Below are 26,352 nucleotides of genomic sequence, written 5' to 3' on the forward strand. Positions count from 1 at the left end.
TGCTTTCTCTCCATATCCCTTGATCCCTTTAGCCGTAAGGGCCATATCTAACTCCCTCTTGAATATATCCAATGAACTGGCATCAACAACTCTGCGGTAGAGAATTCCACAGGTTTACAACTCTGAGTGAAGAAGTTTCTCCTCATCTCAGTCCTAAATGGCTTACCCCTTATCCTTCGACTTGGTTCTGGACTTCCCCAACATTGGGAACCTTCTTCCTGCATCTAACCTGTCCAGTCCCGTCAGATTTTTATGTTTCTATGAGCTCCCCTCTCATCCTTCTAAACTCCAGTGAATACAGGCCCAGTTGATCCAATCTCTCCTCATATATCAGTCCTGCCATCCCGGGAATCGGTCTGGTGAACCTTCGCTGCACTCCCTCAATAGCAAGAACATCCTTCCTCAGATTAGGAGACCAAAACTGAACACAATATTCTAGGTGAGACCTCACTAAGGCCCTGTACAACTGCAGTAAGACTTCCCTGCTCCTATACTCAAATCCTCTAGCTATGAAGGCCAATATACCATTTGCCGCCTTCACTGCCTGCTGTACCTGCATGCCAACTTTCAATGACTGATGCACCATGACACCCAGGTCTCATTGCACCTCTCTTCCTAATCTGCCACCATTCAGATAATATTCTGCCTTCGTGTTTTTGCCACCAAAGTGGATAACCTCACATTTATCCACATTATACTGCATCTGCCACATGTTTGCCCACTCACCGAACCTGTCCAAGTCACCCTGCAGCCTTTTAGCATCCTCTTCACAGCTCACACTGCCACCCAGCTTAGTGTCATCTGCAAACTTGGAGATATTACATTCAATTCCCTCATCCAAATCATTAATGTATATTGTAAATAGCTGGGGTCCCAACACTGAGCCCTGCGGTACCCCACTAGTCATTGCCTGCCATTCTGAAAAGGACCCATTTATCCCAACTCTCTGCTTCCTGTCTGCCAACCAGTTCTCTATCCACATCAGTTCATTACCCCCAATACCATGTGCTTTAATTTTGCACACCAATCTCTTGTGTGGGATCTTGTCAAAAGCTTTTTGAAAGTCCAAATACACCACATCCACTGGTTCTCCCTTGTCCACTCTACCAGTTACATTTTCAAAAAATTCTAGAAGATTTGTCAAGTAGGATTTCCCTTTCACAAATCCATGCTGACTTGGGCCGATCCCGTCACTGCTTTCCAAATGTGCTGCTTGTGCATCTTTAATAATTGATTCCAACATTTTCCCCACTAATGTCAGGCCAACTGGTCTATAATTACCGGTGTTTTCTCTCTCGTTTCTTAAGTGGTGTTACATTAGCTACCCTCCAGTCCATAGGAACCGATCCAGAGTCGATCGACTGTTGGAAAATGATCCCCAATGCATCTACTATTTCTAGGGCTACTTCCTTAAGTACTCTGGGATGCAGACTATCAGGCCCCGGGGATTTATCGACCTTCAATCCCATCAATTTCCCTAACACCATTTCCTAACTAATAAGGATTTCCTTCAGTTCCTCCTTCTCACTAGATCCTCAGTCACCTAGTATTTCTGGGAGGTTATTTGTGTCTTCCTTCGTGAAGACAGAACCAAAGTATTTGTTTAACTGGTCCGCCATTTCTTTGTTCCATATTATAAATTCACCTGAATCTGACTGCAAAGCACCTACGTTTGTTTTCACTAATCTTTTTCTCTTCACATATCTATAGAAGCTTTTGCAGGCAGTTTTATGTTCCCAGCAAGCTTCCTCTCATACTCTCTCTTCCCCCTCCTAACCCTTTGTCCTCCTCTGCTGTATTACAAAATTCTCCCAGTCCTCAGGTTTGCTGCTTTTTCTAGCCAATTTATATGCCTCTTCCTTGGATTTAACACTATCCTTAATTTCCCTTGTTAGCCACGGACTTTAAAGATTTTAAACAAGGGGAGGGAAAAGGGGGAGCGGAGAAAAGGACAAAAGGAAGGTCTGATATGATGGAAGGCAGGAGAGATTAAAAGACAAAAGGAATGATGGTACAAGGCAAAAGTAGATGGTAATTGGACAAGTTAAACAAAAGATGAATCATGAAGAGTTATAAATGGGAATGGCAGAATAGAAAAAATAGGGGCAGAGGTCATAGTCTGAAATTGTTGAACTCGATATTGATTCCAGAAAGCTGTCAAATGTCTAATCAAAACCTGAGATGCTAGTCCTCGAGCTTACCTTGAGCTTCGTTGGAACAGGCTGAGGATGGAGAGATCAGAATGGAATGGAAAATTAAAGTGAGAGGCCGGAAGCTCAGGGTCACCCTTGCAGACTGAACATAGCAAAGCGGTCACCCAATATGTGGTTGATCTCCCTAACACAGAGGAGACCACATTGTGAGCAACAAATAAAGTGTACTAAATTGTAAAAATCACAGAATGGTAGAAATTTACAGCACGGAAGGAGGCCATTTCAGCCCATCGTGTCGGCATCAGCCGTCCAAGGGCTATCCAGCCTAATCCCACTTTCCAGCTCTTGGTCCAGAGCCTTGTAGGTTACAGCACTTCCAATGCACATCTCACTATTTTTAAAATGTGGTGTGGTTGTCTGCCTCTACTACCCTTTCAGGCAGTGAGTTCCAGACCCCCATGACTCTCTGGGTGAAGAAATTTCCCCTCATATCTCCTCTAACCCCCTCATCCCCCAATTACTTTAAATCTATGCCCCCTGGTTGTTGGCCCATCTGCCAAGGGAAATGGGTCCTTCCTATGCACTCTATTCTGGCCCCTCATAATTTTATACACCTCAATCAGGCCTCCCCTCAGCCGTTTCTGTTCCAAAGAAAACAGATCCACTTGCAATCTTTCCTCATAGCCAAAATTCTCCAGTTCAGGCAACATTCTTGTCAATCTCCCTTGCACCCTTTCCAGTGCAATCACATCTTTCCTGTAATGTGGTGACCAGAACTGCACACAGTACTCGAGCTGCGGCCTAACCAGTGTTTTATACAGTTCAAGCATAACCTTGCTATTGTATTCCATGCCTCGACTTATAAAGGCAAGTTTTCCATACGCCTTCTTAACCACCTTATCTACCTGACCTACCTTCCGGGATCTGTGGACCTGCACGCCAAGGATCCTTTGTTCCTCTACACTTTTAAGTGTCATACCATTTAATGTGTATTCCCTTGCCTTGTTAGACTTCCACAAAATGCATTACCTCACACTTATCCGGATTGAATTCCATTTGCCACTGTTCTGCCCACCTGATCAGTACATTGATATCTTCCTGCAATCCACAGCTTTCTTCTTCGTTGTCAACCACACAGCCTATTTTAGTGTCATCTGCAAACTACTTAATCATACCCCCAACATCAAGTACAAGTCATTGATATATACCACACAAAGCAAGGGACCCAGCACTGAGCCCTGTGGAACCCCACTGGATACAGCCTTCTAGTCACAAGAACACCTAACAACCATTGCCCTTTGCTTCCTGCCTCTGAGCCAGTTTTGGATCCAACTTGCCACTTTGCCCTGGATCCCATTGGCTATTACTTTCATGACCAGTCTGCCATGTGGGATCTTATCAAAAGCTTTGCTAAAATCCATATACACTGCATCATATAGCACTGCCCTCATCGACCCTCCTGGTTACCTCCTTGAAAAATTCAATTAATTTAGTCAGACACGACCTGCCCGCAACAAATCCATGCTGACTGTCCTTGATTAATCCATGTCTTTTCAGGTAAAGATTTATCCTGTCCTTCAGGATCTTCTCTATCATATTTAGATGCTTATTTTCCAAGGAGTATGTGGCCTCCTTATTCTTCCGACCAAAATATATCACCTCACACCTGACAGTGTTGGCTGTGGCTCAATGGGTAGCACATTCGACTGAGTCAGAGGTTGTAGGTTCAAGTCCCAATCCAGGGACTTCAGCACACAAATCTAGTCTGACACTCCAGTGCAATGCTGAAGGAGTGCTGCACTGTTGGAGGTGCCATCTTTTGGAGGAGGCCAGCTGCAGCAGGGTCAAAAGGAAGAAAGAAGTAAAAAGTAATCAAAGTGTGACGTCACAGCCAAGAGGGTAAGTGATTGGCTGTTTTTCTTTTTCTTTAATTGTTTTCTTTTTCTTGGCAGTAAGAAACCTTTTGGCATTGTTGCCAAATTAAGTAATTTAAGGGTTAAGTCATAGCAGGAGAGCCCAGTCCCGTGTTATGCTCCTCCTGTGCTATGTGGGAAATCAGGGACGCTTCCGGTGTCCCTGACTACTGTGTGTGTGGGTAGTGTATCCAGCTGCAGCTCCTCACAGATCGCATTGCGGCACTGGAGCTGCATATGGATTCACTCTGGAGCATCCACGATGCTGAGGATGTCGTGAATAGCACGTTTCGTGAGTTGGTCACAGCACAGGTAAAGTTTACACAGGAAGATAGGGAATGGGTGATCATCAGGAAGAGCAGTGGAAGAAGGTAGTACAGGGGTTCCCTGCAGCCATCTCCCTTGAAAACAGATACACCACCTTGGGTACTGTTGGGGGAGATGGCTCCTCAGGGAAAGGCAGCAGCAGCCAAGTTCATGGCACCATGGGTGGCTCTGCTGCGCAGGAGGGCAGGAAAAAGAGTGGGAGAGCTATAGTGGTAGGGAATTCTATTGTAAGGGGAATAGATAGGCATTTCTGCAGCCGCAAACGAGATTGCAGGATGGTATGTTGCCTCCCTGGTGCAAGGGTCAAGGATGTCTCTGAGCGGCTGCAGAATATTCTGTAGGGGGAAGGGTGAACAACCAGTTGTCGTGGTGCATATAGGTACCGATATAGGTAAAAAGTGGGATGAGGTCCTACAAGCTGAATTTAGGGAGCTAAGAATTAAATTTTAAAAAGTAGGACCTCAAAGGTAGTAATCTCAGGATTGCTACCAGTGCCATGTGCTAGTCAGAGTAGAAATGGCAGGATAGTTAAGATAGTTAAGGCTTGAGGAATGGTGCAAGAGGGAGGGATTCAAATTCTTGGGACATTGGAACCAGTTCTGGGGGAGGTGGGACCAGTACAAACCGGATGGTCTGCACTTGGGCAGGACTGGAACCGATGTCCTCGGGAGTGTTTGCAAGTTCTGTTGGGGAGGATTTAAACTAATGGGACAGGGGGATGGGAACCTATGCAGGGAGAAAGAGGGAAGTAAAATGACGTCAGAAGCAAAAGGAGAAAAGTAAGATGGAGGGCAGAGAAATCAAAGACAAAAATCAAAATGGGCCACATTACAACATAATTCTAAAAGGACAAAGACTGTTTTTAAAAAAAAAAAACAAGCCTGAAGGCTGTGTCTCAATGCGAGGAGCATTCATAATAAGGTGGATGAATTAACTGTGCAGATAGCTGTTAACGTATCTGATGTAATTGGGATTACGGAGACATGGCTCCAGGGTGACCAAGGCTGGGAATTCAATATTCAGGAAAGATAGACTGAAAGGAAAAGGAGGTGGAGTAGCGTTGCTGGTTATAGAGGAGATTAACGCAATAGTAAGGAAGGATATTAGCGTGGATGAGGTGGAATCTTATGGTTAGAGCTGCGGAGCACCAAAGGGCAGGAAACGCTAGTGGGAGTTGGGTACAGACCACCAAAGAGTCATAGTGAGGTTGGGGATGGCATCAAACAGGAAATTAGGGATGCGTGCAATAAAGGTACAGCAGTTATCATGGGTGACTTTAATCTACATATAGATTGGGCTAACCAAACTGGTAGCAATACGGTGGAGGAGGATTTCCTGGAGTGTATAAGGGATAGTTTTCTAGACCAATATGTCGAGGAACCAACTAGAGAACTGGCCATCCTAGACAGGGTGTTGTGTAATGAGAGAGGATTAATTAGCAATCTTGTTGTGCGAGGCCCCTTTGGGGAAGAGTGATCATATGGTACAATTCTTCATTAAGATGGAGAGTGACAGTTAATTCAGAGACTAGAGCCCTGAACTTAAATAAAGTTAACTTCGAAGGTATGAGACGTGAATTGGCTAGAATATACTGGCGAATGATACTTAAAGGGTTTACGGTGGATAGGCAATGGCAGACATTTAAAGATCACATGAGTGAACTTACAATTGTACATCCCTGTCTGGCGTAAAAATAAAATGGGGAAGGTGGCTTACAAGGGAAATTAGGGATCGTGTTAAATCCAAGGAAGAGGCAGATAAATTGGCCAGAAAAAGCAGAAAACCTGAGGACTGGGAGAAATTTAGAATTCAGCAGAGGAGGACAAAGGGTTTAATTAGGAGGGGAAAAATAGAGTATGAGAGTAAGCTTGCAGGGAACATTAAAAACTGACTGCAAAAGCTTCTACAGATACGTGAAGAGAAAAAGATTAGTGAAGGCAAATGTAGGTCCCTAACAGTCAGAATCAATCAGGTGAATTTATAATGGGGAACAAAGAAATGGCAGACCAATTGAACAAATACTTTGGTTCTGTCTTCACTAAGGAAGACACAATAACCTTCTGGAAATACTAGGGGACTGAGGGTCTAGCGAGAAGGAGGAACTAAAGGAAATCCTTATTAGTCAGTAAATTGTGTTAGGAAAATTGATGGGATTGAAGGCCGATAAATCTCCAGGGCCTGATCATCTGCATCCCAGAGTACTTAAGGAAGTGGCCCTAGAAATAGTGGATGCATTGTTGGTCATTGTCCAACTTTCTATAGACTCTGGATCAGTTCCTATGGACTGGATGGTAGCTAATGTAACCCCACTTTTTTAAAAAAAAGAGGAAGAGAAAACAGGGAATTATAGACTGAGATCGGTGATGGGGAAAATGTTGTAATCAATTATTAAAGATGTAATAGCAGCACATTTGGAAAGCAGTGACAGAATTGGTCCAAGTCAGCATGGATTTAAGAAAGGGAAATCATGCATTACAAATCTTACAGAATTTTTTGAGGATGTAACTGGTAGAGTGGACAAGGGGGAGCCAGTGGATGCGGTGTATTTAGACTTTCAAAAGGCTTTTGACAAGGTCCCACACAAGAGATTATTGTGCAAAATTAAGCACATGGTATTGGAGGTAATGTACTGACATGGATAGAGAACTGGTTGGCAGATAGGAAGCAGAGAGTTGTGATAAACAGGTCCTTTTCAGAATGGCAGGCAGTGACTAGTGGGTAACGCAAGGTTCAGTGCTGGAACCCCAGCTATTTACAATATACATTAATGATTTAGCCGAAGGAATTGAATGTAATATCTCCAAGTTTGCAGATGATACTAAGCTGGGTGGCAGTGTGAGCTGTAAGGAGGATGCTAAGAGGCTGCAGGGTGACTTGGACAGGTTAGGTGAGTGGGCAAATACATGGCAGATGCGGTATAATGTAGATAAATGTGAGGTTATCCACTTTGGTGGTAAAAACAGGAAGTGAGATTATTATCTGAATGGTGACAGATTAGTAAACTGAGAGGTGCAACGAGACCTGGATATCATGATACATCAGTCATTGAAAGTTGGCATACTGGTACAGCAGGCGGTGAAGAAGGCAAATGGCATGTTGACCTTCATAGTGAGAGGATTTGAGTATAGGAGCAGAGAGGTCTTGCGACAGTTGTACAGGGCCTAAGTGAGGCCACACCTTGAATATTGTGTACAGTTTTGGTCTCCTAATCTGAGGAAGGACATTCATGCTATTGAGGGAGTGCAGCGAAGGTTCACCACACTGATTCCCAGTATGGCAGGACTGACCTATGAAGAAAGACTGGATCGATTAGGCTTGAATTCACTGGAATTTAGAAGAATGAGAGGGGATCTCATAGAAACATATAAAATTCTGACGGGATTGGACAGGTTAGATGCAGGAAGAATGTTCCCGATGTTCAGAACCAGGACTCAGTCTAAAGATAAGGGATAAGCAATTTAAGACCAAGATAAGGAGAAACTTCTTCACTCAATTGTGAGCATGTGGAATTCTCTACCACAGAAAGTTGTTGAGGCCAGTTCTTTTAGATATATTCAAAAGGGAGTTAGATGTGGCCCTTACAGCTAAACGGATCAAGCGGCACGGAGAGAAAGCAGGAAAGGGGTACTGAGGGAATGATCAGCCATGATCATATTGAATGGTGGTGCAGGCTCGAAGGGCCGAACGGCCTACTCCTGCACCTATTTTCTGTTACTGTGAGACGTTAAACCGATGCTCCATGTGCGCTCTCAGGTGGATGTAAAAGATCCCACGACAGTATTTCAAAAAAGAACTGGGGAGTTATCCCCGGTGTCCTGGACAATATTTAGCCCTCAATCAACATAACACAAAAACAGATTAACTGGTGGTCATTATCTCATTGCTGTTTGTGGGAGCCACGGAGGATCACTACGAACTAGAGCCTCAGATGGAGAAGGCAGAGGTACATGGGGTGCACACATTCACCATGAATTGTCCCCCGATAATGCTGAATGTTGAACTAAATGGACTCCCGATGTCAATGGAGCTGGACATGGGCGCGAGCCAGTCCATCATGGGCAAAAAGACTTTCGAAAGGTTGTGGTGCAACAAGGCCTCGAGGCCAATCTTAACTCCAGTTCGCACTAAACTAAGAACTTACACTAAAGAACTGATTCCTGTAATCAGCAATGCTACCGTAAAGGTCTCCTATGATGGAGCAGTGCACAAGCTACCACTCTGAGTGGTACTGGGCAATGATCCCACGCTGCTCGGCAGGAGCTGGCTGGGAAAGATATGCTGGAACTGGGACAACATCCGAGCACTATCGCCCGCTGACGACACTTCGCATGCCCAGGTCTTAAACAAATTTTCTTCGCTGTTCGAACCAGGCATCGGGAAATTCCAAGGAGAAAAAGTGCAGGACCATCTAATTCCGGGGGCCCAACCCATCCATCACAAGGTGAGAGCAGTACCACACACGATGAGAGAAAGGGTAGAGATCGAGCTAGACCAGCTGCAACGAGAGGGCATCATTTCACCGATCGAGTTCAGCGAGTGGGCCAGTCCTATTGTCCCAGTCCTCAAGGGAGATTACAAAGTAACTATCAATCGTTTCTCCCTGCAGGACCAATACCCACTACCAAATGCCGACAACCTCTTTGCAATGCTGGCGGGAGGAAAGACGTTCACGAAGCTGGATCTGACTTCAGCCTACATGAACTGGAGGAAGCATCGAAGGCCCTCACCTGCATCAACATGCACAAAGGTCTTTGTTTATAATAGATGCCCGTTTGGAATCCAAACAGCGGCGGCGATATTCCAGTGAAACATGGAAAGTTTACTGAAGTCAGTCCCGCACACTGCGATCTTCCAGGACGACATCTTGGTCACAGGTCGGAACACAGTCGAGCACCTGCAAAACCTGGAGGAAGTTCTTATTCGACTCAACCACGTGAGGCTCAGGTTAAAACGCTTGAAGTGCAATTTCCTGGCGCCTGAAGTGGAGTTCCTGCGAAGGAGGATTGCGGCGGATGGCATCAGGCCCACCAATGTGAAGATGGAGGCAATTGAGAACGCACCGAGGTCACAGAACGTGACGAAGCTGCGGTTGTTTCTGGGACTCTTGAACTACTTTGGTAACTTCTTACCGGGCTAGAACCACTACATGTCTTACTATGGAAAGTGGGCGAAAGGGTTTGGGGCAAAAGCCAAGAAAATGCCTTTGAAAAAGCGAGAAAATTGTTATGCTCAAACAAATTGCTTGTGTTGTATGATCCATGTAAGCATTTGGTCCTAGCATGCGATGCGTTGTCATATGGCGTCGGGTGTGTATTGCAACAAGCTAATGATTTCGGGAAACTGCAACTGGTTGCTTATGCATCCAGAAGTCTGTCTAAAGCTGAGAGAGCCGACAGCATGATTGAAAAAGAAGCGTTAGCATGTGTCTATGGGGTAAAGAAAATGCATCAATACCTGTTTGGGCTAAAATTCGAATTGGAAACTGACCATAAGCCACTTATATCCCTGTTTTCTGAGAGTAAAGGGATAAATACCAACGCATCGGCCCGCATCCAGAGATGGGCGCTCAAGTTGTCCGCATACAACTATGCCTCCGCCACAGGCCAGGCACAGAAAACTGCGCCGATGCTCTCAATAGGCTAACATTGCCCACCCCGGGGTTGGAAATGGCGTAGCCCGCAGATCTAGCCATGGTTGTGGAAGCATTTGAGAATGAACAATCACTCTTCCCTGCCCAGCAGATCAAAACCTGGACAAGCCAGGACCCCTTATTAGCTCTAGTCAAAAGCTATGTGCTTCATGGGAGTTGGTCCAGTGTCCCAGTGGAAATGCAGGAATAGATAAAGCCGTTCCAGCGGCGCAAAGCTGAAATGTCTACACAGGCAGCCTATCCCGAGTCCTGCTTAGCTACCGCACGAGACCACACTCACTCACTGGGATCCCACCTACTGAACTGCTCATGAAAAGAGCACTTAAGACAAGGCTCTCGTTAGTTCACCCTGATCTACATAAATGGGTAGAGAGCAGGTGGCTTCAACAAAGTGCATACCATGATGGTGTAAATGTGTCACGCGAGATTGAAGTCAATGATCTTGTATTTGTATTAAATTATGGACAAGGTCCCGAGTGGCTTCCTGGCACTGTCATGGCCAAAGAGGGGAGCAGGGTGTTTCGGGTCAAACTTTCAAATGGACTCATTCACCGGAAACACTTGGACCAAATCAAACTCAAATTCATGGACTACTCTGAGCAACTCACCTTGGACCCTACCTTTCTTGATCCCCCAACACACACACCACGGTTGACCACGAAGCAGAACCCATCATCCACAGCAGTCCTGCAGGGCCTAACACACCAGGCAGTCCAGCAAGGCCAGTTGCACAGCAGCCCAGCGAGGGCCCAACAAATGATTCAACAACACCAGCTTTCACACCGAGACGATCAACCAGGGCAAGAAGGGCTCCAGATCGACTCACATTGTAAATAGTTACACTATTGACTTTGGGGGGGAATGTTGTTATATATGTGGACTTGTATTTACTCTGTACAGCCACCAGAGGGCTCATTCCCCAGCGACCCAAGGGATCCCATAATCCCTTGGAGCACAGGTATTTAAGGAGGCTTCATCGGTTGGAGAGGCACTGTGGAGACCTGCAATAAAAGACTAAGGTCACATTTTACTTTGAGCTCCGTGTTCAGTCTGACTCTTTCCCATACATGAGCTTTACATGCATGATGGCATTGACATCATGGCCCTGACGGAAATTTGGTTCCGGGGCGATAACACCTTACCCTTAAATGAAGCCTATCCGCCTGGCTATACCAGCCACCACCTACCCCGCTCAGACCACTGGTAGTGGTGTGGCTCTCATCAGCAAATCACACCTTGGTCTGTCCCCCTGCTCCTCTGGCACTTTCTCCTCCTTTGAGTATCTCGCCTTATTCAACCCCTCTCACCTCTCATTTTAAATTTTCATTCTCTACCGCCCACCCAAGTAGCGCAAATTTTTTATTACCGATATTTCTTCCCTATTTACCTCCCTCTGCTTCTGCACTGAACGACTTCTCATCCTTGGTGATTTCAACCTCCATCTCAATTCATCATGCTCTCTCTCCACTGAGTTCACTAGCCTCCTATCCTCCTCAATGTCTCCCTCCATGTAAAATCCCCAACCCATATTCACGGCCACCCCCTCGACCTTGCAATCTCTCTTGGCCTCGCTGCTCCCATCATGTCAATCGCAGATGAGGCATCTATGACCACTTCCTCATATTGCTCTCCATCCACATCCCCCTTCCACCCCCACCCCCCATCCCCCCTGCCCAACCCTATCTCCTTCTGTGTCTGCCCCGGAAAAAAAAACTCTCTCCTGACTCTCTTGCAGCAGCACTTATGAACTCCCAACTGTCCAGCCTTTGGCTTTCCATTCACCATGACATTTCTGCAGCTACCAATCTGCTCAATCGTACCCTCCCCACCAACTTTGCCGCAGTCTCTTAAAAACAATTACCCTCTCTTACTGGTTGTTCCCCCTGCTACAGCCCTGATCTTCACTCCCTTAAATCCAAGTGACGCAGACTTGAATGGACATAAGAACATAAGAAATAGGAGCAGGAGTAGGCCTTACGGCCTGCTCTGACATTTAATACGATCATGGACTCTGATCCACTTCCCTGCCCGCTCTCCATAACCCCTGATACCCTTACCGGTTAAGAAGCTGTCTATCTCAGTCTTAAATTTATTCACTGTCCCAGCTTCCAAAGCTCTCTGAGGCTGCAAATTCCGCAGATTTACAATCCTCTGAGAAGAAATGTCTTCTCATCTGTTTTAAATGGGTGCCCCCTTATTCTAAAATCATGCCCTCTAGTTCTAGTCTCCCCCATCAGTGGAAACATCCTCTCTGCATCCACCTTGTCAAGCCCCCTCATAATCTTATACGTTTCGATAAGATTGTTGTGTATCTTTAAAGCATGCACTCCCATGTTCCACCACCAGGGAGCTCATCCCCTGAAGTCCCAAGGGATCCCAGCATCCCTTGGGAGCACTGTATATAAGCTGGCCCCCAAGGCCTGTTTCTCACTCTGGAGTGTTATTAAAGACTGAGGTCACTGTTACTTTAACCTCCCTGTGTGCAGCCTCATCTGTGTTAGGAACACTAACTGTCACCTCTCATTCTTCTGAATTTCAATGAGTTGAGGACCAACCTACTCAACCTTTTCTCATAAGTCAACCCACCCATCTCCGGAATCAACCTAGTGAACCTTCTCTGAACTGTCTCCAAACCAATGCTTTCTTAAATATGGAAATCAAAATTGTACGCAGTATTCCAGGTGTGGACTCGCCAATAACCTATATAACTGTAGCAAGACATCCCTGCTTTTACATTCCATCCCTTTGCAATATGGTTGACAACATGCTTAGCCATTCTCCTCCAGATCTGGCTGGACCACAAAAAGCATATTGGGTCCTGCTCTCGTCTGCCAAACGTGCTCACTATTTCAGAATCATTTTGGAATGTAAAGATAAACTCCGGCTTCTAGTCTCCACTGCTCACCGTCTTTTTAAACCCCTCTCCCCAGTCTCCAACCTCACCGCTGACAAGTGTGAGGAGCTCATGAATGACTTTGTCTCTCAGATTTGGCCACCTCTGCCTCTTCTCTTCCTTCCCCTAGCCCACCGGGCCAAACTTCTAAGGATCCCCCCTGCCCTAGCCCTGATCACACATCATTCTCCTGTTTATCTCCTATTTCCCCTCATGCCCTCTGAGTTCATCCTGTCCATGAGATCCACTTCCTGCTCCCTTGACGCTATTCCCACCATACTGCTGACCACACAACTTACTTTTCGGGCTCCCACGTTAGCTGACATTGTTAACGGTTCTCTCTCCAGATACTGACCACCCTCTCCTTCAAATCTGATTTATCAACCCCCTCCTCAAAAAAAAAAAACCCTCGATCCCTCCAACCTTGCTATCTACTGTCCCATCTCCAACCTCCCTCTCCTCTCAAGTCCGTGAACGTGTTGTCTCCCAAATCTGCGCAAATCTTTCCCGCAATTCCATGTTTTAATCCCTCCAAACTAGTTTCCGCCCCTGCCACAGTATCAAAACGGCTCTCATCAAAGACACAAATGACATCCTTTGGGACTATGACAAAAGCAAACTATCCTTCCTCATCCTTCTTGACTTGTCTGCAGCCTTTCACACAGTTGAGCACTCTAACCTTCTCCAATGCCTCTCCACCATCATCCAGCTGGGTGGGACTGCTCTCGCCTGGTTCCATTCTTATCTATCTAATGCATGGCCAGAGAATCACCTGTGATGGCTTCTCTTCCCACTCCCATATCGTTAGCTCTGGTGTCCCCCAAGGATCTAACCTTGGCCCCTCCTATTTCGCATCTACATGTTGTCCCTTGGCGACATTGTCTGAAAACATAGCATCAGTTTCCACATGTACACTGATGACACCCAGCTCTACCTCACTACCATTTCTCTTGACCCCTCCACAGTGTCTCAATTATCAGACTGCTTGTCTGACATCCAGTTCTGATGAGCAGTAATTTTCTCCAAGACCGAAGCCATTGCTTTCGGTCCCTGCCACAAACTCCATGCCCTAGCCACTAACTCCGTCCCTCTCCCCAACATCTATCTTGGGCTGAGTCACATTGTTCGCAACCTTGGTATCATATTTGACCCTGAAATTAGCTTTCGGTCACATATCCGCAGCATAACTAAGACCGCCTATTTCTACCTCCATAATATCGCCCGTCTCTGTCGTTGCCTCTTCATCCGCCGCTGAAACCCTCATCCATGCTTTTGTTACCTCTAGACTTGACTATTCCAACTCACTGCTGGCTGGTCTTTCACACTCTACCTTACATAAATTTGAGGTGATCCAAAACTCGTGTTCTAACTCCCACTAATCCCGCTCACCCATCACCCCTGTGCTCGCTGACCTATATTGGCTCCCAGTTAAGCAACATCTTGTTTTCAAAATTTTCATCCTTGTTTTCAAATCCCTCCATGGCCTCGCCCCTCCCTATCTCCTTCAGCCCCATTAACTCCCCCCCAAAAAATATCTGCGCTCCTCTAATTCTTCCCTCTTGAGCATCCCTGATTATAATTGGTGGCCATGCCTTCTGTTGTCTGGGCCCTGTTGTGGAATTCCCTGCCTAAACCTCTCCACCTCTCTAGCTCTCTTTCCTCCTGTAAGGCACTCCTTAAAACCTACCTCTTTGACCAAGCTTTTGATCACCTGCTCTAATTTCTCCTTATGTGGCTCGGTGTCAAATGTTTTGTCTCAAAATACTCCTGTAACATTGGGATGTTTTACTACGTTTAAGGGGCTAACTAAATACAAGTTGTTGGGTAGGCTTTCCCATACATGTCTTGTCTAAGGGTGCAGTTTTCAACTTACAGCAGACTATCTGCTTATGCAAATCACCTTTAAATGATAAATGTATTGCTAAATATTGGGCGAAATGTCTGAACTATAACAATGTTTAAAATAGACAGGTTAATTGCTATGTTAAATTAAAGACTATTCTGAGTTGGCCTGATGTACTAATGTGGTATTTTCTGGTTCTATACATTCTGATATTCCCATTGATCTTGTTTAGCTACAGCTGAAAAACCTGAAGTTAAGTCTATTACTTTGCTAAATGTTTCGGCTCGCTTAATAATCAAAAAATACTGCCAAGAGATTAAAATTCCCATGTTCCACCACAACTCTAATTGCAGCTATCTCGTATGAAGGCAAGATTCCAGAGAAGACCTGCAATCAAATATAACAGGTTCTCAGTAAACTAATGTCACTGGACATGGGAAAATTACAATTAATAAAGTTTCTAAGTAAAGAAGTTAACCATTTTTGTGTACATATCTAGCTATTTGATTAAGCAGTTGGTTGAAAATATCACTACTTTCTTTGCTCAATGCTTCCATTTTACTGTATTTGCTGTGTGTCTGACAATGGTTCATTTTGTTAATTTAGAAAATGATACTACCATCAGATAAGATTCCAGGGAGGATATCCATGAAAAGACGGATCCCAGCAAACAAAGAGCACACATCAGGTACAGCTCCTAGGGTTAGGGTTCCATCACTGAATCAGAGTTGTTGGGTAAAATTATTAGTTTATATCATCACTTTTAAACTATCTGTAGTTAAATGGAAATTTTTTTTGACAACACAAGAACATAAGAAATAGGAGCAGGAGTAGGCCATTTGGTCCCTCGAGCCTGCTCCACCATTCAATGAGATCATGTTTGAAGATCTATCTCAACTCCACTTGCCTGCACTATCCCCATATCTCTTGTTTCCCTTGATATCTAAAAATCTATCGATCGCTGTCTTGAATATACTCAACGACTGAGCTACCACAGCCTTCTGGTGTAGAGAATTCCAAAGATTCCCATCCCCCTGAGTGAAGAAATGTCTCCTCATCTCAGTCCTAAATAGCCAACCCCTTATTCTGAGACTTTGAACCCTGGTTCTGGACTCCCCAGCCAAGGGAAAAATCCACCCTGCATTTACCTGTTGAGCACTAAGAATTTTGAATGTTTCAATGAGATCACCTCTCATTCTTCTAAACTCGAGAGAATATAGACCGAGTGTACTCTATTCTCCTCATTGGTTCCTGGGATGGAGGGACTGTCCAGTTTGGTAGACCTTTGTTGCATACCCTCTATGGCAAGTGTTGAACACAATACTCCAGGTGTGGTCTCACCAGGGCCCTATATAATTGCAATAAGACATCCTTGCTCTCCTCATCCAAATCATTGATGTATATTGTGAAGAGCTGAGGCTCAAGCACTAGTTACAGCCTGCCAACCCAAAAATGATCTGTTTATTCCTACTGTTTTTTGTCTGTTAACCAATCCTCAGTCCATGCCAGTATATTACCCCCAATCTCATGAGTCCTAATTTTGTTTAATAACCTCTTGTGTGGCACCTTATCGAATGCCTTCTGAAAATCCATTACACCATCGTGGTCAGCTGCCGCAGACACGATGGGCCGGAACGGCCTCCTTTCATGCTGTAAATTTATATGATTCTATGACCACATCCATTGGTTCCCCCTTATCTATTCTGCTAGTTACAACCTCAAAATTTGTCAAACGGGATTTCCTTTTCATAAATCGGTGTTAATTCTTTTCCAAGTGCCTTGTCCTTAATAATAGATTCTAGCATTTTCCCTACTATTGATGTCGGGCTAACTGGTCTGTAGTTCCCTGTTGTCTCTCTCCCTCCTGTCCTAATAGTGGAGTTGCATTTGCTACCTTCCAATCTGTGGGAACATTCTAGAATCTATGGAAATTTGGAAAATTACAACCAATTTCTATAGCCACCTCTTTCAAAACCCTATGATGTCGGCCAACAGGTCCAGTGGATTTATCAGTCCCATTAATTTCTCCAGTACTATTTTTTTTAAATTAATTTCTTTCAGTTCTTCATCTTCATTCGACCCTTGGTTCGCTATTTCCAGCATGTTTTTTTTTGCAGCATCTTCCGTGAAGACAGACGCACAGTATTTGTTTCATTTCTCTGCCATTTCCTTATTCCTCATCATTTCTCCTGTCTCAGCCTGTAAGGGACTCACATTTATTTCGCTACTCTTTTCCTTTTTACATACCTATAGAAGCTTTCACAGTCTATTTTTATGTGTCTCACTAGTTTACTTTTGTATTCTATTTTCCCTTTATCAATTTCGTGGCCCTCCTTTGCTGAATTCTAAAATCCTCCCAATCCTCAGGCTTACTACTCTTTTTGGCAACATTATAAGCCTCTTCCTAATACTATTTTTAATTTCTCTTGTTAGCTACGGTTAGACCACTTTGTCTGTGAGGTTTTAAAGGAATGTATATTTGTTGTAAATTATGTCTTAATTCTTTAAATGCTAGCCATTGCTTGTCTACTGTCATACCTTTTAATGTAGATTCCCAATCTACCTTAGCCAACTCACCCCTCATACCTACATAGTTTGCTTTGTTTAGATTTAAGACCCTACTTTTGGATTCAACTAAATCATTTTCAAACTCAATTTTAAAAATAAATCTAGCATATTATGGTCATTCTTCCCTAAAGGCCCCTTTACTACAAGCATAAATAATTAACCTTTTCTCATTGCACAATACTAGATCTAAAATAACCTGTTCCCTACTTGGTTCCTGAACATACTGATCTAGGAAACAATCTTGTATACATTCCATGAATTCGTCCTCTATATTGGTCCAAATTTGGTTGCCCAGTCTATATGTAGATTAAAGTCCCCCAAGGTATATTACCCTTGTATGCGTTTCTAATTTCCTGATTTATAACTGTGCCCTATGTTACCACTACTGTTTGGGGGCCGATAAACAACTCCCACGAATGTTTTCTGCCGCTTGCTGTTTCTTAGCTCCATCCACATTGATTCTACTACTTGATTTTTGGATCTAAGATCCTTTCTCTCTACTGTCTTTATCCCATCCTTTAGTATCAGTGCTATCTCTCCTCCTTTTCCATTTTGCCTATCTCTTCTAAAAGGAATATTTAGTTCCCAACTTTAGCCATTTTGCAACCACGTCTCCAGAATGGCTATTAGATCAAAGCTATTAATTTCTATCTGCTATTAATTAATCTATTTTGTTGTGAATGCTTTGCGCATTCAGATATAGTGCCTTTAGCTTTGACTTCTTTCTAAAAGCATAATCTAACTTGTTTGCAGGGATTTGTTCCTTAAAGATTTTCCTAATACTGCTTGAATTCTGGAGTTCAAGTTTAGGGCGCAAGTATATTGGACTTTATTTTCGCCACTATTGAGCGCCATTGTTTTGCCGTCCGCTGTTTTTTTTTTGAGTAATCTTGATTTTGCAACTTTCCTCAAAGTTTGTACGCCGGTGGCGACTGTCAGCACCGGATTTTTTGTATGCCAGATTTTTTTGCCGCAGGTCTGGGTGAAAACTGATTTCAATGTCGTTTTTGGCCATTAACCAATTTTCGCCAAGACCGATTTTTTTTCCCCCTATTGTTGCCTTAACCCTTACCCCATGCCTATTGTCACAGATTTCTGTTTCCTCCCCACCGACTCCAAGGTTTTTTCTGTTTTCTGTGCGAAGGCGCATTTGTTGGTGGGGTTGGATAGGGACAGACCTAGCAGACAGCATTGTGGAAGGCCCGGGTTCCTCTTCGGAATCATCTTCAGCCTGTGGATCAACTACCTGTGGTTGGTCTGGGGATTGGAAAGTGAGTGTCAGCAGTTGATGCTGCCAATTGCTGGGGAAATGACAGGCTGGGCATGTCCACTTATTGCAGCAGCTACCTCCGACATTCCCTCCCTACTCTCCGACATCATCTCCCTCATCTGCCCTGACACTGCATCAGCTGCCTGCAACATTCCCTCCCTAATCTCTGACATCCATCCCCTTCCTCATCTGTCCCGACAGTATTCCCATTCCTTTAGACAGTATTGCTACAATAGTGTCAGTCCCGCTAATTCTACCATCTCCCCACCTATGGTGTCCAGGAACGATCTCGTTAGCTCAATGTTCTCCCCATTCATTCCCATGAGCTGTCCGATGTCCCCTGCATCCTGCATTTCAGGTTGAGCTCTCCTTTCCACCCACCTTGGCCATCTCCCAGGTGTGGCTTGCTGCAACCCACTGGGACCCGCAGTCTCAGACTGTACACCATGAAATGTTGCATTGGTTTTATCACTCAGCAAAGGGCTTGGCACCCTTCGAGGGTTCACCAGCTCCAATTCCAATGTAAACACCTCCGTATTGGGGTCTTCCTGCTGCCCTTCATTCTCCAGCTCATCCTTGTCCTGATATTGATGAATATCTGGACTCTCGGCTTCGTGATCATGCTCTGTTTCTACTTCTGCTTCAGCTTCTGTCTCCTCCTGATGCGCAACATCTGCAAAACATAAAGCAGATGTTTGGTTAGCGGCAGCGTCGCATGAGTGCGTGGGTCACACAGCGCAGGCTCTTTTCAAAGACCACTATGCCAACTCAGACTACACACACGCCCCACCCGCCACAACCACGCACCCGCTGCACCCACACACCAACCAAAATGCAAGTTCATTGTCACGTTGCCTGGCCGCAGCTTGTGCAATGACAAAACCATATCATTTTACATTGACAAGGGCTGTACATCATCTCTCGCCTGAGAGTTAGCCAGCAGTGAATTATAAGTCATTAGAACTATCATGTGAATCTTATGGTGTTGAATAGAGATAGCCGCTATAGAGTACAAAATGCATTATCACCAAATAACACTAATAATGTATAGGAAAGGGCCTTTGTGATCAATTAAAATGTTTCCTTCTGCAAATACTCCGTGTTCTTGCGATTTCAGCACACCTGTTCAATTTTTTTGAAACTCTATGATGCAACCTATATTATTCTGTCTTGAGCTCATGGACTTCTTTGTCTCCGAGATTGAGACCATCCGATCAGCTGCCTCCGCCAGTTCCCTTCCTTCTCCAAGCCAAACTTTCTCTTGGTCTCCCCCCTGCCCTATCCCTGAACTTCTCTCTCTCTCTGATCTCCCATCTTGACCTCTCCACGCTCATCTTGTCCATGAGACCCACTTCCTGCTCCCTTGACCCTATTCCCACTAAACTGCTGACCACCCAACTTCCTTTTCTGGCTCCCATGTTAGCCGACATTGTTAACGGTTCTCTCTCCTCAGCTACTGTCCCCCTCTCCCTCAAATCTGCTGTCATCACCCCTCTCCTCAAAAACACGACCCTTGATCTCACTGTGTTTGCAAGCTACCGCCCCATCACCAACCTCCCTTTCCTCTCCAAAATCCTTGAACATGTTGCCGTCTCCCAAATCCGTGCCCAGCTTTCCCGGTACTCCATGTTTGAATCCCTACAATCTGTTTTCAGCCCCTGCCACAGTACTGAAATGTCTCTCATCAAAGTCACAAATTACATCCTTTGTGACTGTGACAAAGGTAAACTATCCCTCTTTGTCCTTCACAACCTGTCTGTAGCCTTTGACCACTCCAACGCCACTCCACTACCGTCCAGCTGGATGGGACTGCACTCACCTGGTTCCATTCTTATCTATCAAATCGTAGCCAGAAAATCACCTGCAATGGCTTCTCTTCCAACTTCCGCATTGTTACCTCTGGTGTCTCCCAATGATCTATACTTGGCGACGACCTATTTCTCATCTACATGCTGCCCCTTGTCGATATCATCCGAAAACACGAGATCAGTTTCCACAATTTCCTGATGACACCCAGCTCTACCTCACCACCACTTCTCTCGACCCCTCCATGGTCTCTAAATTGTCAGACTGCTTGTCCAACATCCAATACTGGATGAGCAGAAAGTCATTGTCTTTGGTCCCCGCCACAAAGCTTCGTTGCCTAGTCACTGTCTCCATCCCTCTCCCTAGCGTCTGTCTGAGGCTGAGCCAGACTGTTCGCAATTTAGGTGTTATATTTGACCCTGAAATGAGCATCCGGACACATTTTCACAGCATAACTAAAACCTCCTATTTCCACATCTAACATCGCCTGTCTCCGCCCCACCTCAGCTCATCTGCTGCTGAAACCCTCATCCATGTCTTTGTTACCTCTGGACTTGACTACTCCCAACACACACCTGGCAGGCCTCCCACATTCTACCCTACGTAAATTTGAGGTCATCCAAAACTCGGCAGCCCATGTCCTAACTCGCACCAAGTCCCGCTCACCTCTGTGCTTGCTGACCTACATTGGCTCCCAGTTAAGCAACGCCTCAATTTCACAATTCTCCTTTGTTTACAAATCCCTCCATGGCCCTCCCTATCTCTGTAATCCCCTTCAGTCTCTCAACTTCCCGAGATGTCTGCGCTCATCAAATTCTGCCCTCTTTAGCATCCCTGGTTATAAGTGCTCAACCATTGGTGGCCGTGGCTTCAGCTGCCTAGACCCCAAGCTCTGGAACACCCTCCTTAAACCTCTCCGTGTCTCCACCTGTCTTTTCCCCTTTTAAGACGCTCCTTAAAACCTACCTCTGACCAAGCCGTAATTTCTTCTTGTGTGACTTGGTTTCAAATTTATTTGATTTGTCTTATAATACTCTTGTGAAATGCCTTGGGACATTTTACTACGTTAAAGGTGCTATATAAATGCAAGTTGTTGTCTTGACTAGTTGCTTTCATTGGCATGGCACCTCTATGATCTCAGGAACCACTGTGGTGCACTCATCATTTGATAATTTCCCTCCCTCCTCGTTAATTTCATTCCTAAACCAATATTATGTAGCATTTCTTTTTGAGATGTTACTAGACATATTTCTGTATCTCTTTGGAGTCTTGCACATCACAGATAGATTTTTAACCAATAAGGGAATTAAGGGTTATGGGGAGCGGACGGGTAAGTGGAGCTGAGTCCACGGTCAGATCAGCAATGATCTTGTTGAATGGCGGAGCAGGCTCGAGGGGCTAGATGGCCTACTCCAGTTCCTAATTCTTATGTTCTTATGTATACATCTACTGTGGTAGAGCGGGAGTAATTTTCTTTAATCTAAGTTTATTTGCTGTGACACGAATGACTTATGACCACAGTCACCTACAAAATCTACTTCTAGATAACTGAGTCAATGAGGAAGAATACCTGATTATTGCCTATAGATATTGTAATAAGGTGAGTTGCTGCATGCAGCAACAAATGGTTAGCTTGCGTAAGGATTTCTACGACAATGCCGCATGCAGAGCAGGTATGTGGTTACACAAGTCAGAGATTTTTTGGAAATATGCCTCAGCCAGCAAAGGTGCTTCTGACTAAAATGTTTGGCAGTTCAGCCACTGACTTATATTTGATGTAAGGAATGAGTGACCATATATGGTTGAATTTCAAATTCAGTTGGAGGGTTAGAAAGTTGGTTCTCAAACCAGGATTCTAAGCTTAAATAAAGGAGACTACAAAGGTATGAGGGCAGAGTTGGCTAAAGTGGACTGGCAAAATAGACTAAAGAATGGGACGGTTGATGAACAGTAGCAGACATTTAAGGAGATATTTCATAACTCGCTACAAAAATATATTCCAATGAGAAGGAAAGACTATAAGAGAAGGGATAACCATCTGTGGCTAACTAAGGAAATAAGGGAAGGTATCAAATTGAAAACAAAGGATTACAATGTGGCCAAGACTAGTGGGAGGTCAGAGGATTGGGACATTTTAAAAAGCTAGAAGTGAATGACTAAAAAATTGATTGAGGGGGAAGATAGATTATGAGAATAAACTAGCACGAAATTTAAAAACAGTAAGAGTTTCTACAAGTATATAAAAAGGAAAAGTTGGTCCCCTGGCAGATGAGACTGGGGAATTAATAATGGAGAACAGGGAAATGTCAGAGATGTTGAACAAATATTTTGTATCTGTCTTCACAGTAGAAGACACTAAAAACATCCCAATAGTGGATAATCAAGGGGCTTTGGTAGGGAGGAACTTAATACAATCACTAATGAAGTAATACTAGGTAAAATAATGGGTCTAAAGGTGGACAAGTCCTCTGGGACCTGATGGCTTACATCCTAGGGTCTTAAGAGAAGTGGCTGCAGAGATAGTGGATTAGTTGTAATCTACCAAAATTCCCTGGCTTTTGGGACGCTCGCAGCAGATTGGAAAACCGCAAATGTATGTCCCTATTTTTTTTTTAAAAAAGGTGACAGACAAAAAGCAGGAAACTATAGACCAGTTAGCCTAACATCTGTCGTTGGGAAAATGCTGGAGTCCATTAGTAAGAAAGCAGTAGCAGGACGTTTCGAAAAGCATAATTCAATCAAGTAGAGTCAGCATGGTTTTATGAAGGGGAAATCAAGTTTGACAAATTTGCTGGAGTTCTTTGAGAATGTAACGAGCAAGGCGGATAAGTGGATGTGTATTTGGATTTCCTGAAGGCATTCAATAAGGTGGCACATAAGAGGTTACTGCACAAGATAAAAGCTCATGGGGTTGGGGTAATATATTAGCATGGATAGAGGATTGGCTAGCTAATAGAAAAGAGTTGGGATCAATGGGTCATTTTCCAGTTGGCAAACAGTGACTAGTGGAGTGCCACAGGGATCGGTGCTGGGTCCTCAACTATTTACAATCTATATTAATGACTTGGATGAAGGGACTGAGTGTAATGTAGCAAGTTTGCTGATGATACAAGATGGGTGGGAAAGCAAATTGTGAGGACACAAAAAATCTGCAAAGAGATATAGATAGGCTAAGTGAGTGGGCAAAAATTTGGCAGATGGAGTATAATGTGGGAAAATATGAGGTTATGCACTTTGGCAGAAAAAATAGAAAAGCAAATTATAATTTAAATAGAGAAAAATTGCAAAGTGCTGCAGTACAGAGAGACCTGGGGGTCCTTGTGAATGAAACACAAAAAGTTAGTATGCAGGTACAGCAAGTAATCAGGAAGGCAAATAGAATGTTGGCCTTTATTGCAGGGGGGGGATAGAGTATAAAAGCAGAGAAGTCCTGCTACAACTGTACAGGGTATTGGTGAGGCTACACCTGGAGTACTGCGTAAAGTTTTGGTCTCTGTATTTATGGAAGGATATACTTGCATTGGAGGCTGTTCAGAGAAGGTTCACTAGGTTGATTCCAAAGATGAAGGGGTTGACATGATAGGTTGAGTAGATTGGGCCGATGCACATTGGAGTTCAGAAGAATGATAGGTGATCCTATTGAAACTTATAAGATAATGAGGGGGCTCGACAAGGTGGATGCAGAGAGGATATTTCCACTCATAGGGGACATTGTCTTAGAATAAGAGGGCCGCCTATTTAAAACTGAAATGTGGAGACATTTCTTAGGGTTGTAAATATAGAATTCTCTGCCTCCAGAGATCTGTGGAGACTGGGTTATTAAATATATTTAAGGCGGAGATAGACAGATTTTTGAGTGATAAGGGAGTAAAGAGGAGCGGGCAGGGAAATGGAGCTGAGTCTATGATCAGATCAGCCATGATCTTATTGAATGGTGGAGCAGGCTCGAGGGGCCAAATGGCCTACTCCTGCTCCTATTTCTTATGTTCTTATTTAAACAAATAAGTTGTAGCATCAACAGTAATGGTTTTACAGTCAGAAACAAGACGGAAAGTCTGAAAGAAACTCAGCCAAAAACAGGAAGAGCAATTACTTTGAAGCTTGCAAACTGATTTCTGTTACCCTGTAGAAGCTACAGAAACATTTGAGTGCTGCAAACATTTAGTAAATTAAGGAGAAAAAATAATTTACAGTAATTTAAAATGGACTGTACCTATGGCTATGGAATAGTTAAATCCACTAGAACAGTTAGAAATTGTGGAAGCAGTCTTGCCACTGGTTTAGAAAAACTGGAAAGAACTGCAGTTATAAGGAACATGTAGTGATTAATCAGGGTAAGGAAACAAAAATTAAATTGTTTTTGTTCTCTGTCAGCATTCCGGGAGAAATCCATCATTACTCCTTCATCTTCCTACTCTCCTGCCACCTTCCAAGGCTTGAATCCTCATTCGATAAACCCATAGCTTCTCTCTCTGCCTCTCTTGGCATTCTCTCAAGGGCCCATCACAGCACATGAGTAGCAATCTCTCAATCTCTCAATCTCTCAATCTCCAGATGTGTGTTGCAGCATGTTGATGCCGAGGATCAGTTACAGCCGGTAGCTTATGCCTCCAGAAGTCTGTCCCAGGCAAAAAGGGGCTACGGGATGGTAGAAAAGGAAGCGCTTGCGTGTGTATATGCAGTAAAGGAAATGCACCAGTATCTGTTTGGCAGGAAATTTGAGCTGGAGACAGATCACAAACCCCTAACATCCCTTTTGGCCAACAACAAGGCTATAAATGCAAATGTGTCGGCCCGCATACAGAGGTGGGCACTCATGTTAGTCCCCTATGACTATACCATTCGGCACAGACCTGGCACTGAAAACTGCCGATGCACTCAGCAGGCTCCCACTAGCCACCACCGAGGGGGCAACCGAGCATGCTGCTGAGATGGTCATGGCTGTTTAAGCTTTCGAAAGCGAAGGCTCACCCGTGACAGCCCGTCAGATCAAAGTCTGGACAAATAGAGACCCGCTATTACCTTTAGTCAAGAAATGTGTCCTGAATGGGGACTAGGCAGCCACGTACGGGGCATGCCCTGAGGAATTTAAACCATTTCACAGGCGCAAGGATGAACTCCCAATTCAGGCCGATTGCCTACTATGGGGAAACCGAGTAGTCATGCCCCAGATGGGCAGAGAGGCGTTCATCCGAAAACTCCACAATGAGCATCCGGACATTGTCATGATGAAGGCAATTGCCAGGTCACACGTTTGGTGGCCAGGGATAGATGCAGACCTGGAACTTTGTGTTCGCAAGTGTAACACGTGCCCAGCTGGGCAATGCGTCCAGGGAAGCCCCCACCAAGCCATGGTCACGCATCCATGTGGACTACGCAGGTCCTTTCATGGGTAAAATGTTTTTGGTTGTAGTCGACGCCTACTCCAAATGGATCGAGTGTGACATTCTCAATTCAAGCACATCCTCTGTCACGATAGAAAGTCTATGGGCAATGTTCGCCACCCATGGTCTACCGGATGTCTTGGTCAGCGACAATGGCCCGTGCTTTACTAGCATTGAATTCCAGGACATCATGGCAGGAAATGATATCAACCATGTCAGAATGGCACCATTCTAGCCGGCCTCAAAGAGCCAGGCGGAACGAGCAGTGCAGATAATCAAACGGGATGCTCAGAATCCAAGGAGGTTCCCTGCAAAGCCGCTTATCATGTCTCCTGTTGGCCAATAGATCCCGACTACACTCATTCACAGCGATTCCACCCGCAGAGCTGCTAATGAAAAGGATGCTCAAAACCAGGTTATCCCTTATACACCCCACCATGAAAGAAATTGTTGAGAGCAGGCGCCGGTCACAATGTGACTACCATGACGGGAATGCGAGGGCGCGATGTATTGATGTCAATGACCCCGTCTTTGTCCTCCACTAC

The 26,352-nt window shown here is 44.6% G+C and overlaps 1 protein-coding gene across 2 annotated transcripts in view; it reads left to right on the plus strand.

Moving 5' to 3' along the window:
- LOC139263827 (synaptonemal complex protein 2-like) overlaps positions 1 to 26,352 on the plus strand; it is a 288,907-nt gene that overhangs the window by 193,683 nt on the left and 68,872 nt on the right. For both annotated transcript variants that reach the window (XM_070879880.1, XM_070879881.1), the window contains exon 9: positions 15,386 to 15,467. In XM_070879880.1, the coding sequence (XP_070735981.1) occupies positions 15,386 to 15,467 (82 nt within the window). The remainder of the gene's footprint in view (positions 1 to 15,385; positions 15,468 to 26,352) is intronic.

This window comes from Pristiophorus japonicus, chromosome 5 (assembly GCF_044704955.1).
Source record: "Pristiophorus japonicus isolate sPriJap1 chromosome 5, sPriJap1.hap1, whole genome shotgun sequence".
Taxonomy (NCBI): Eukaryota; Metazoa; Chordata; class Chondrichthyes; family Pristiophoridae; genus Pristiophorus; species Pristiophorus japonicus.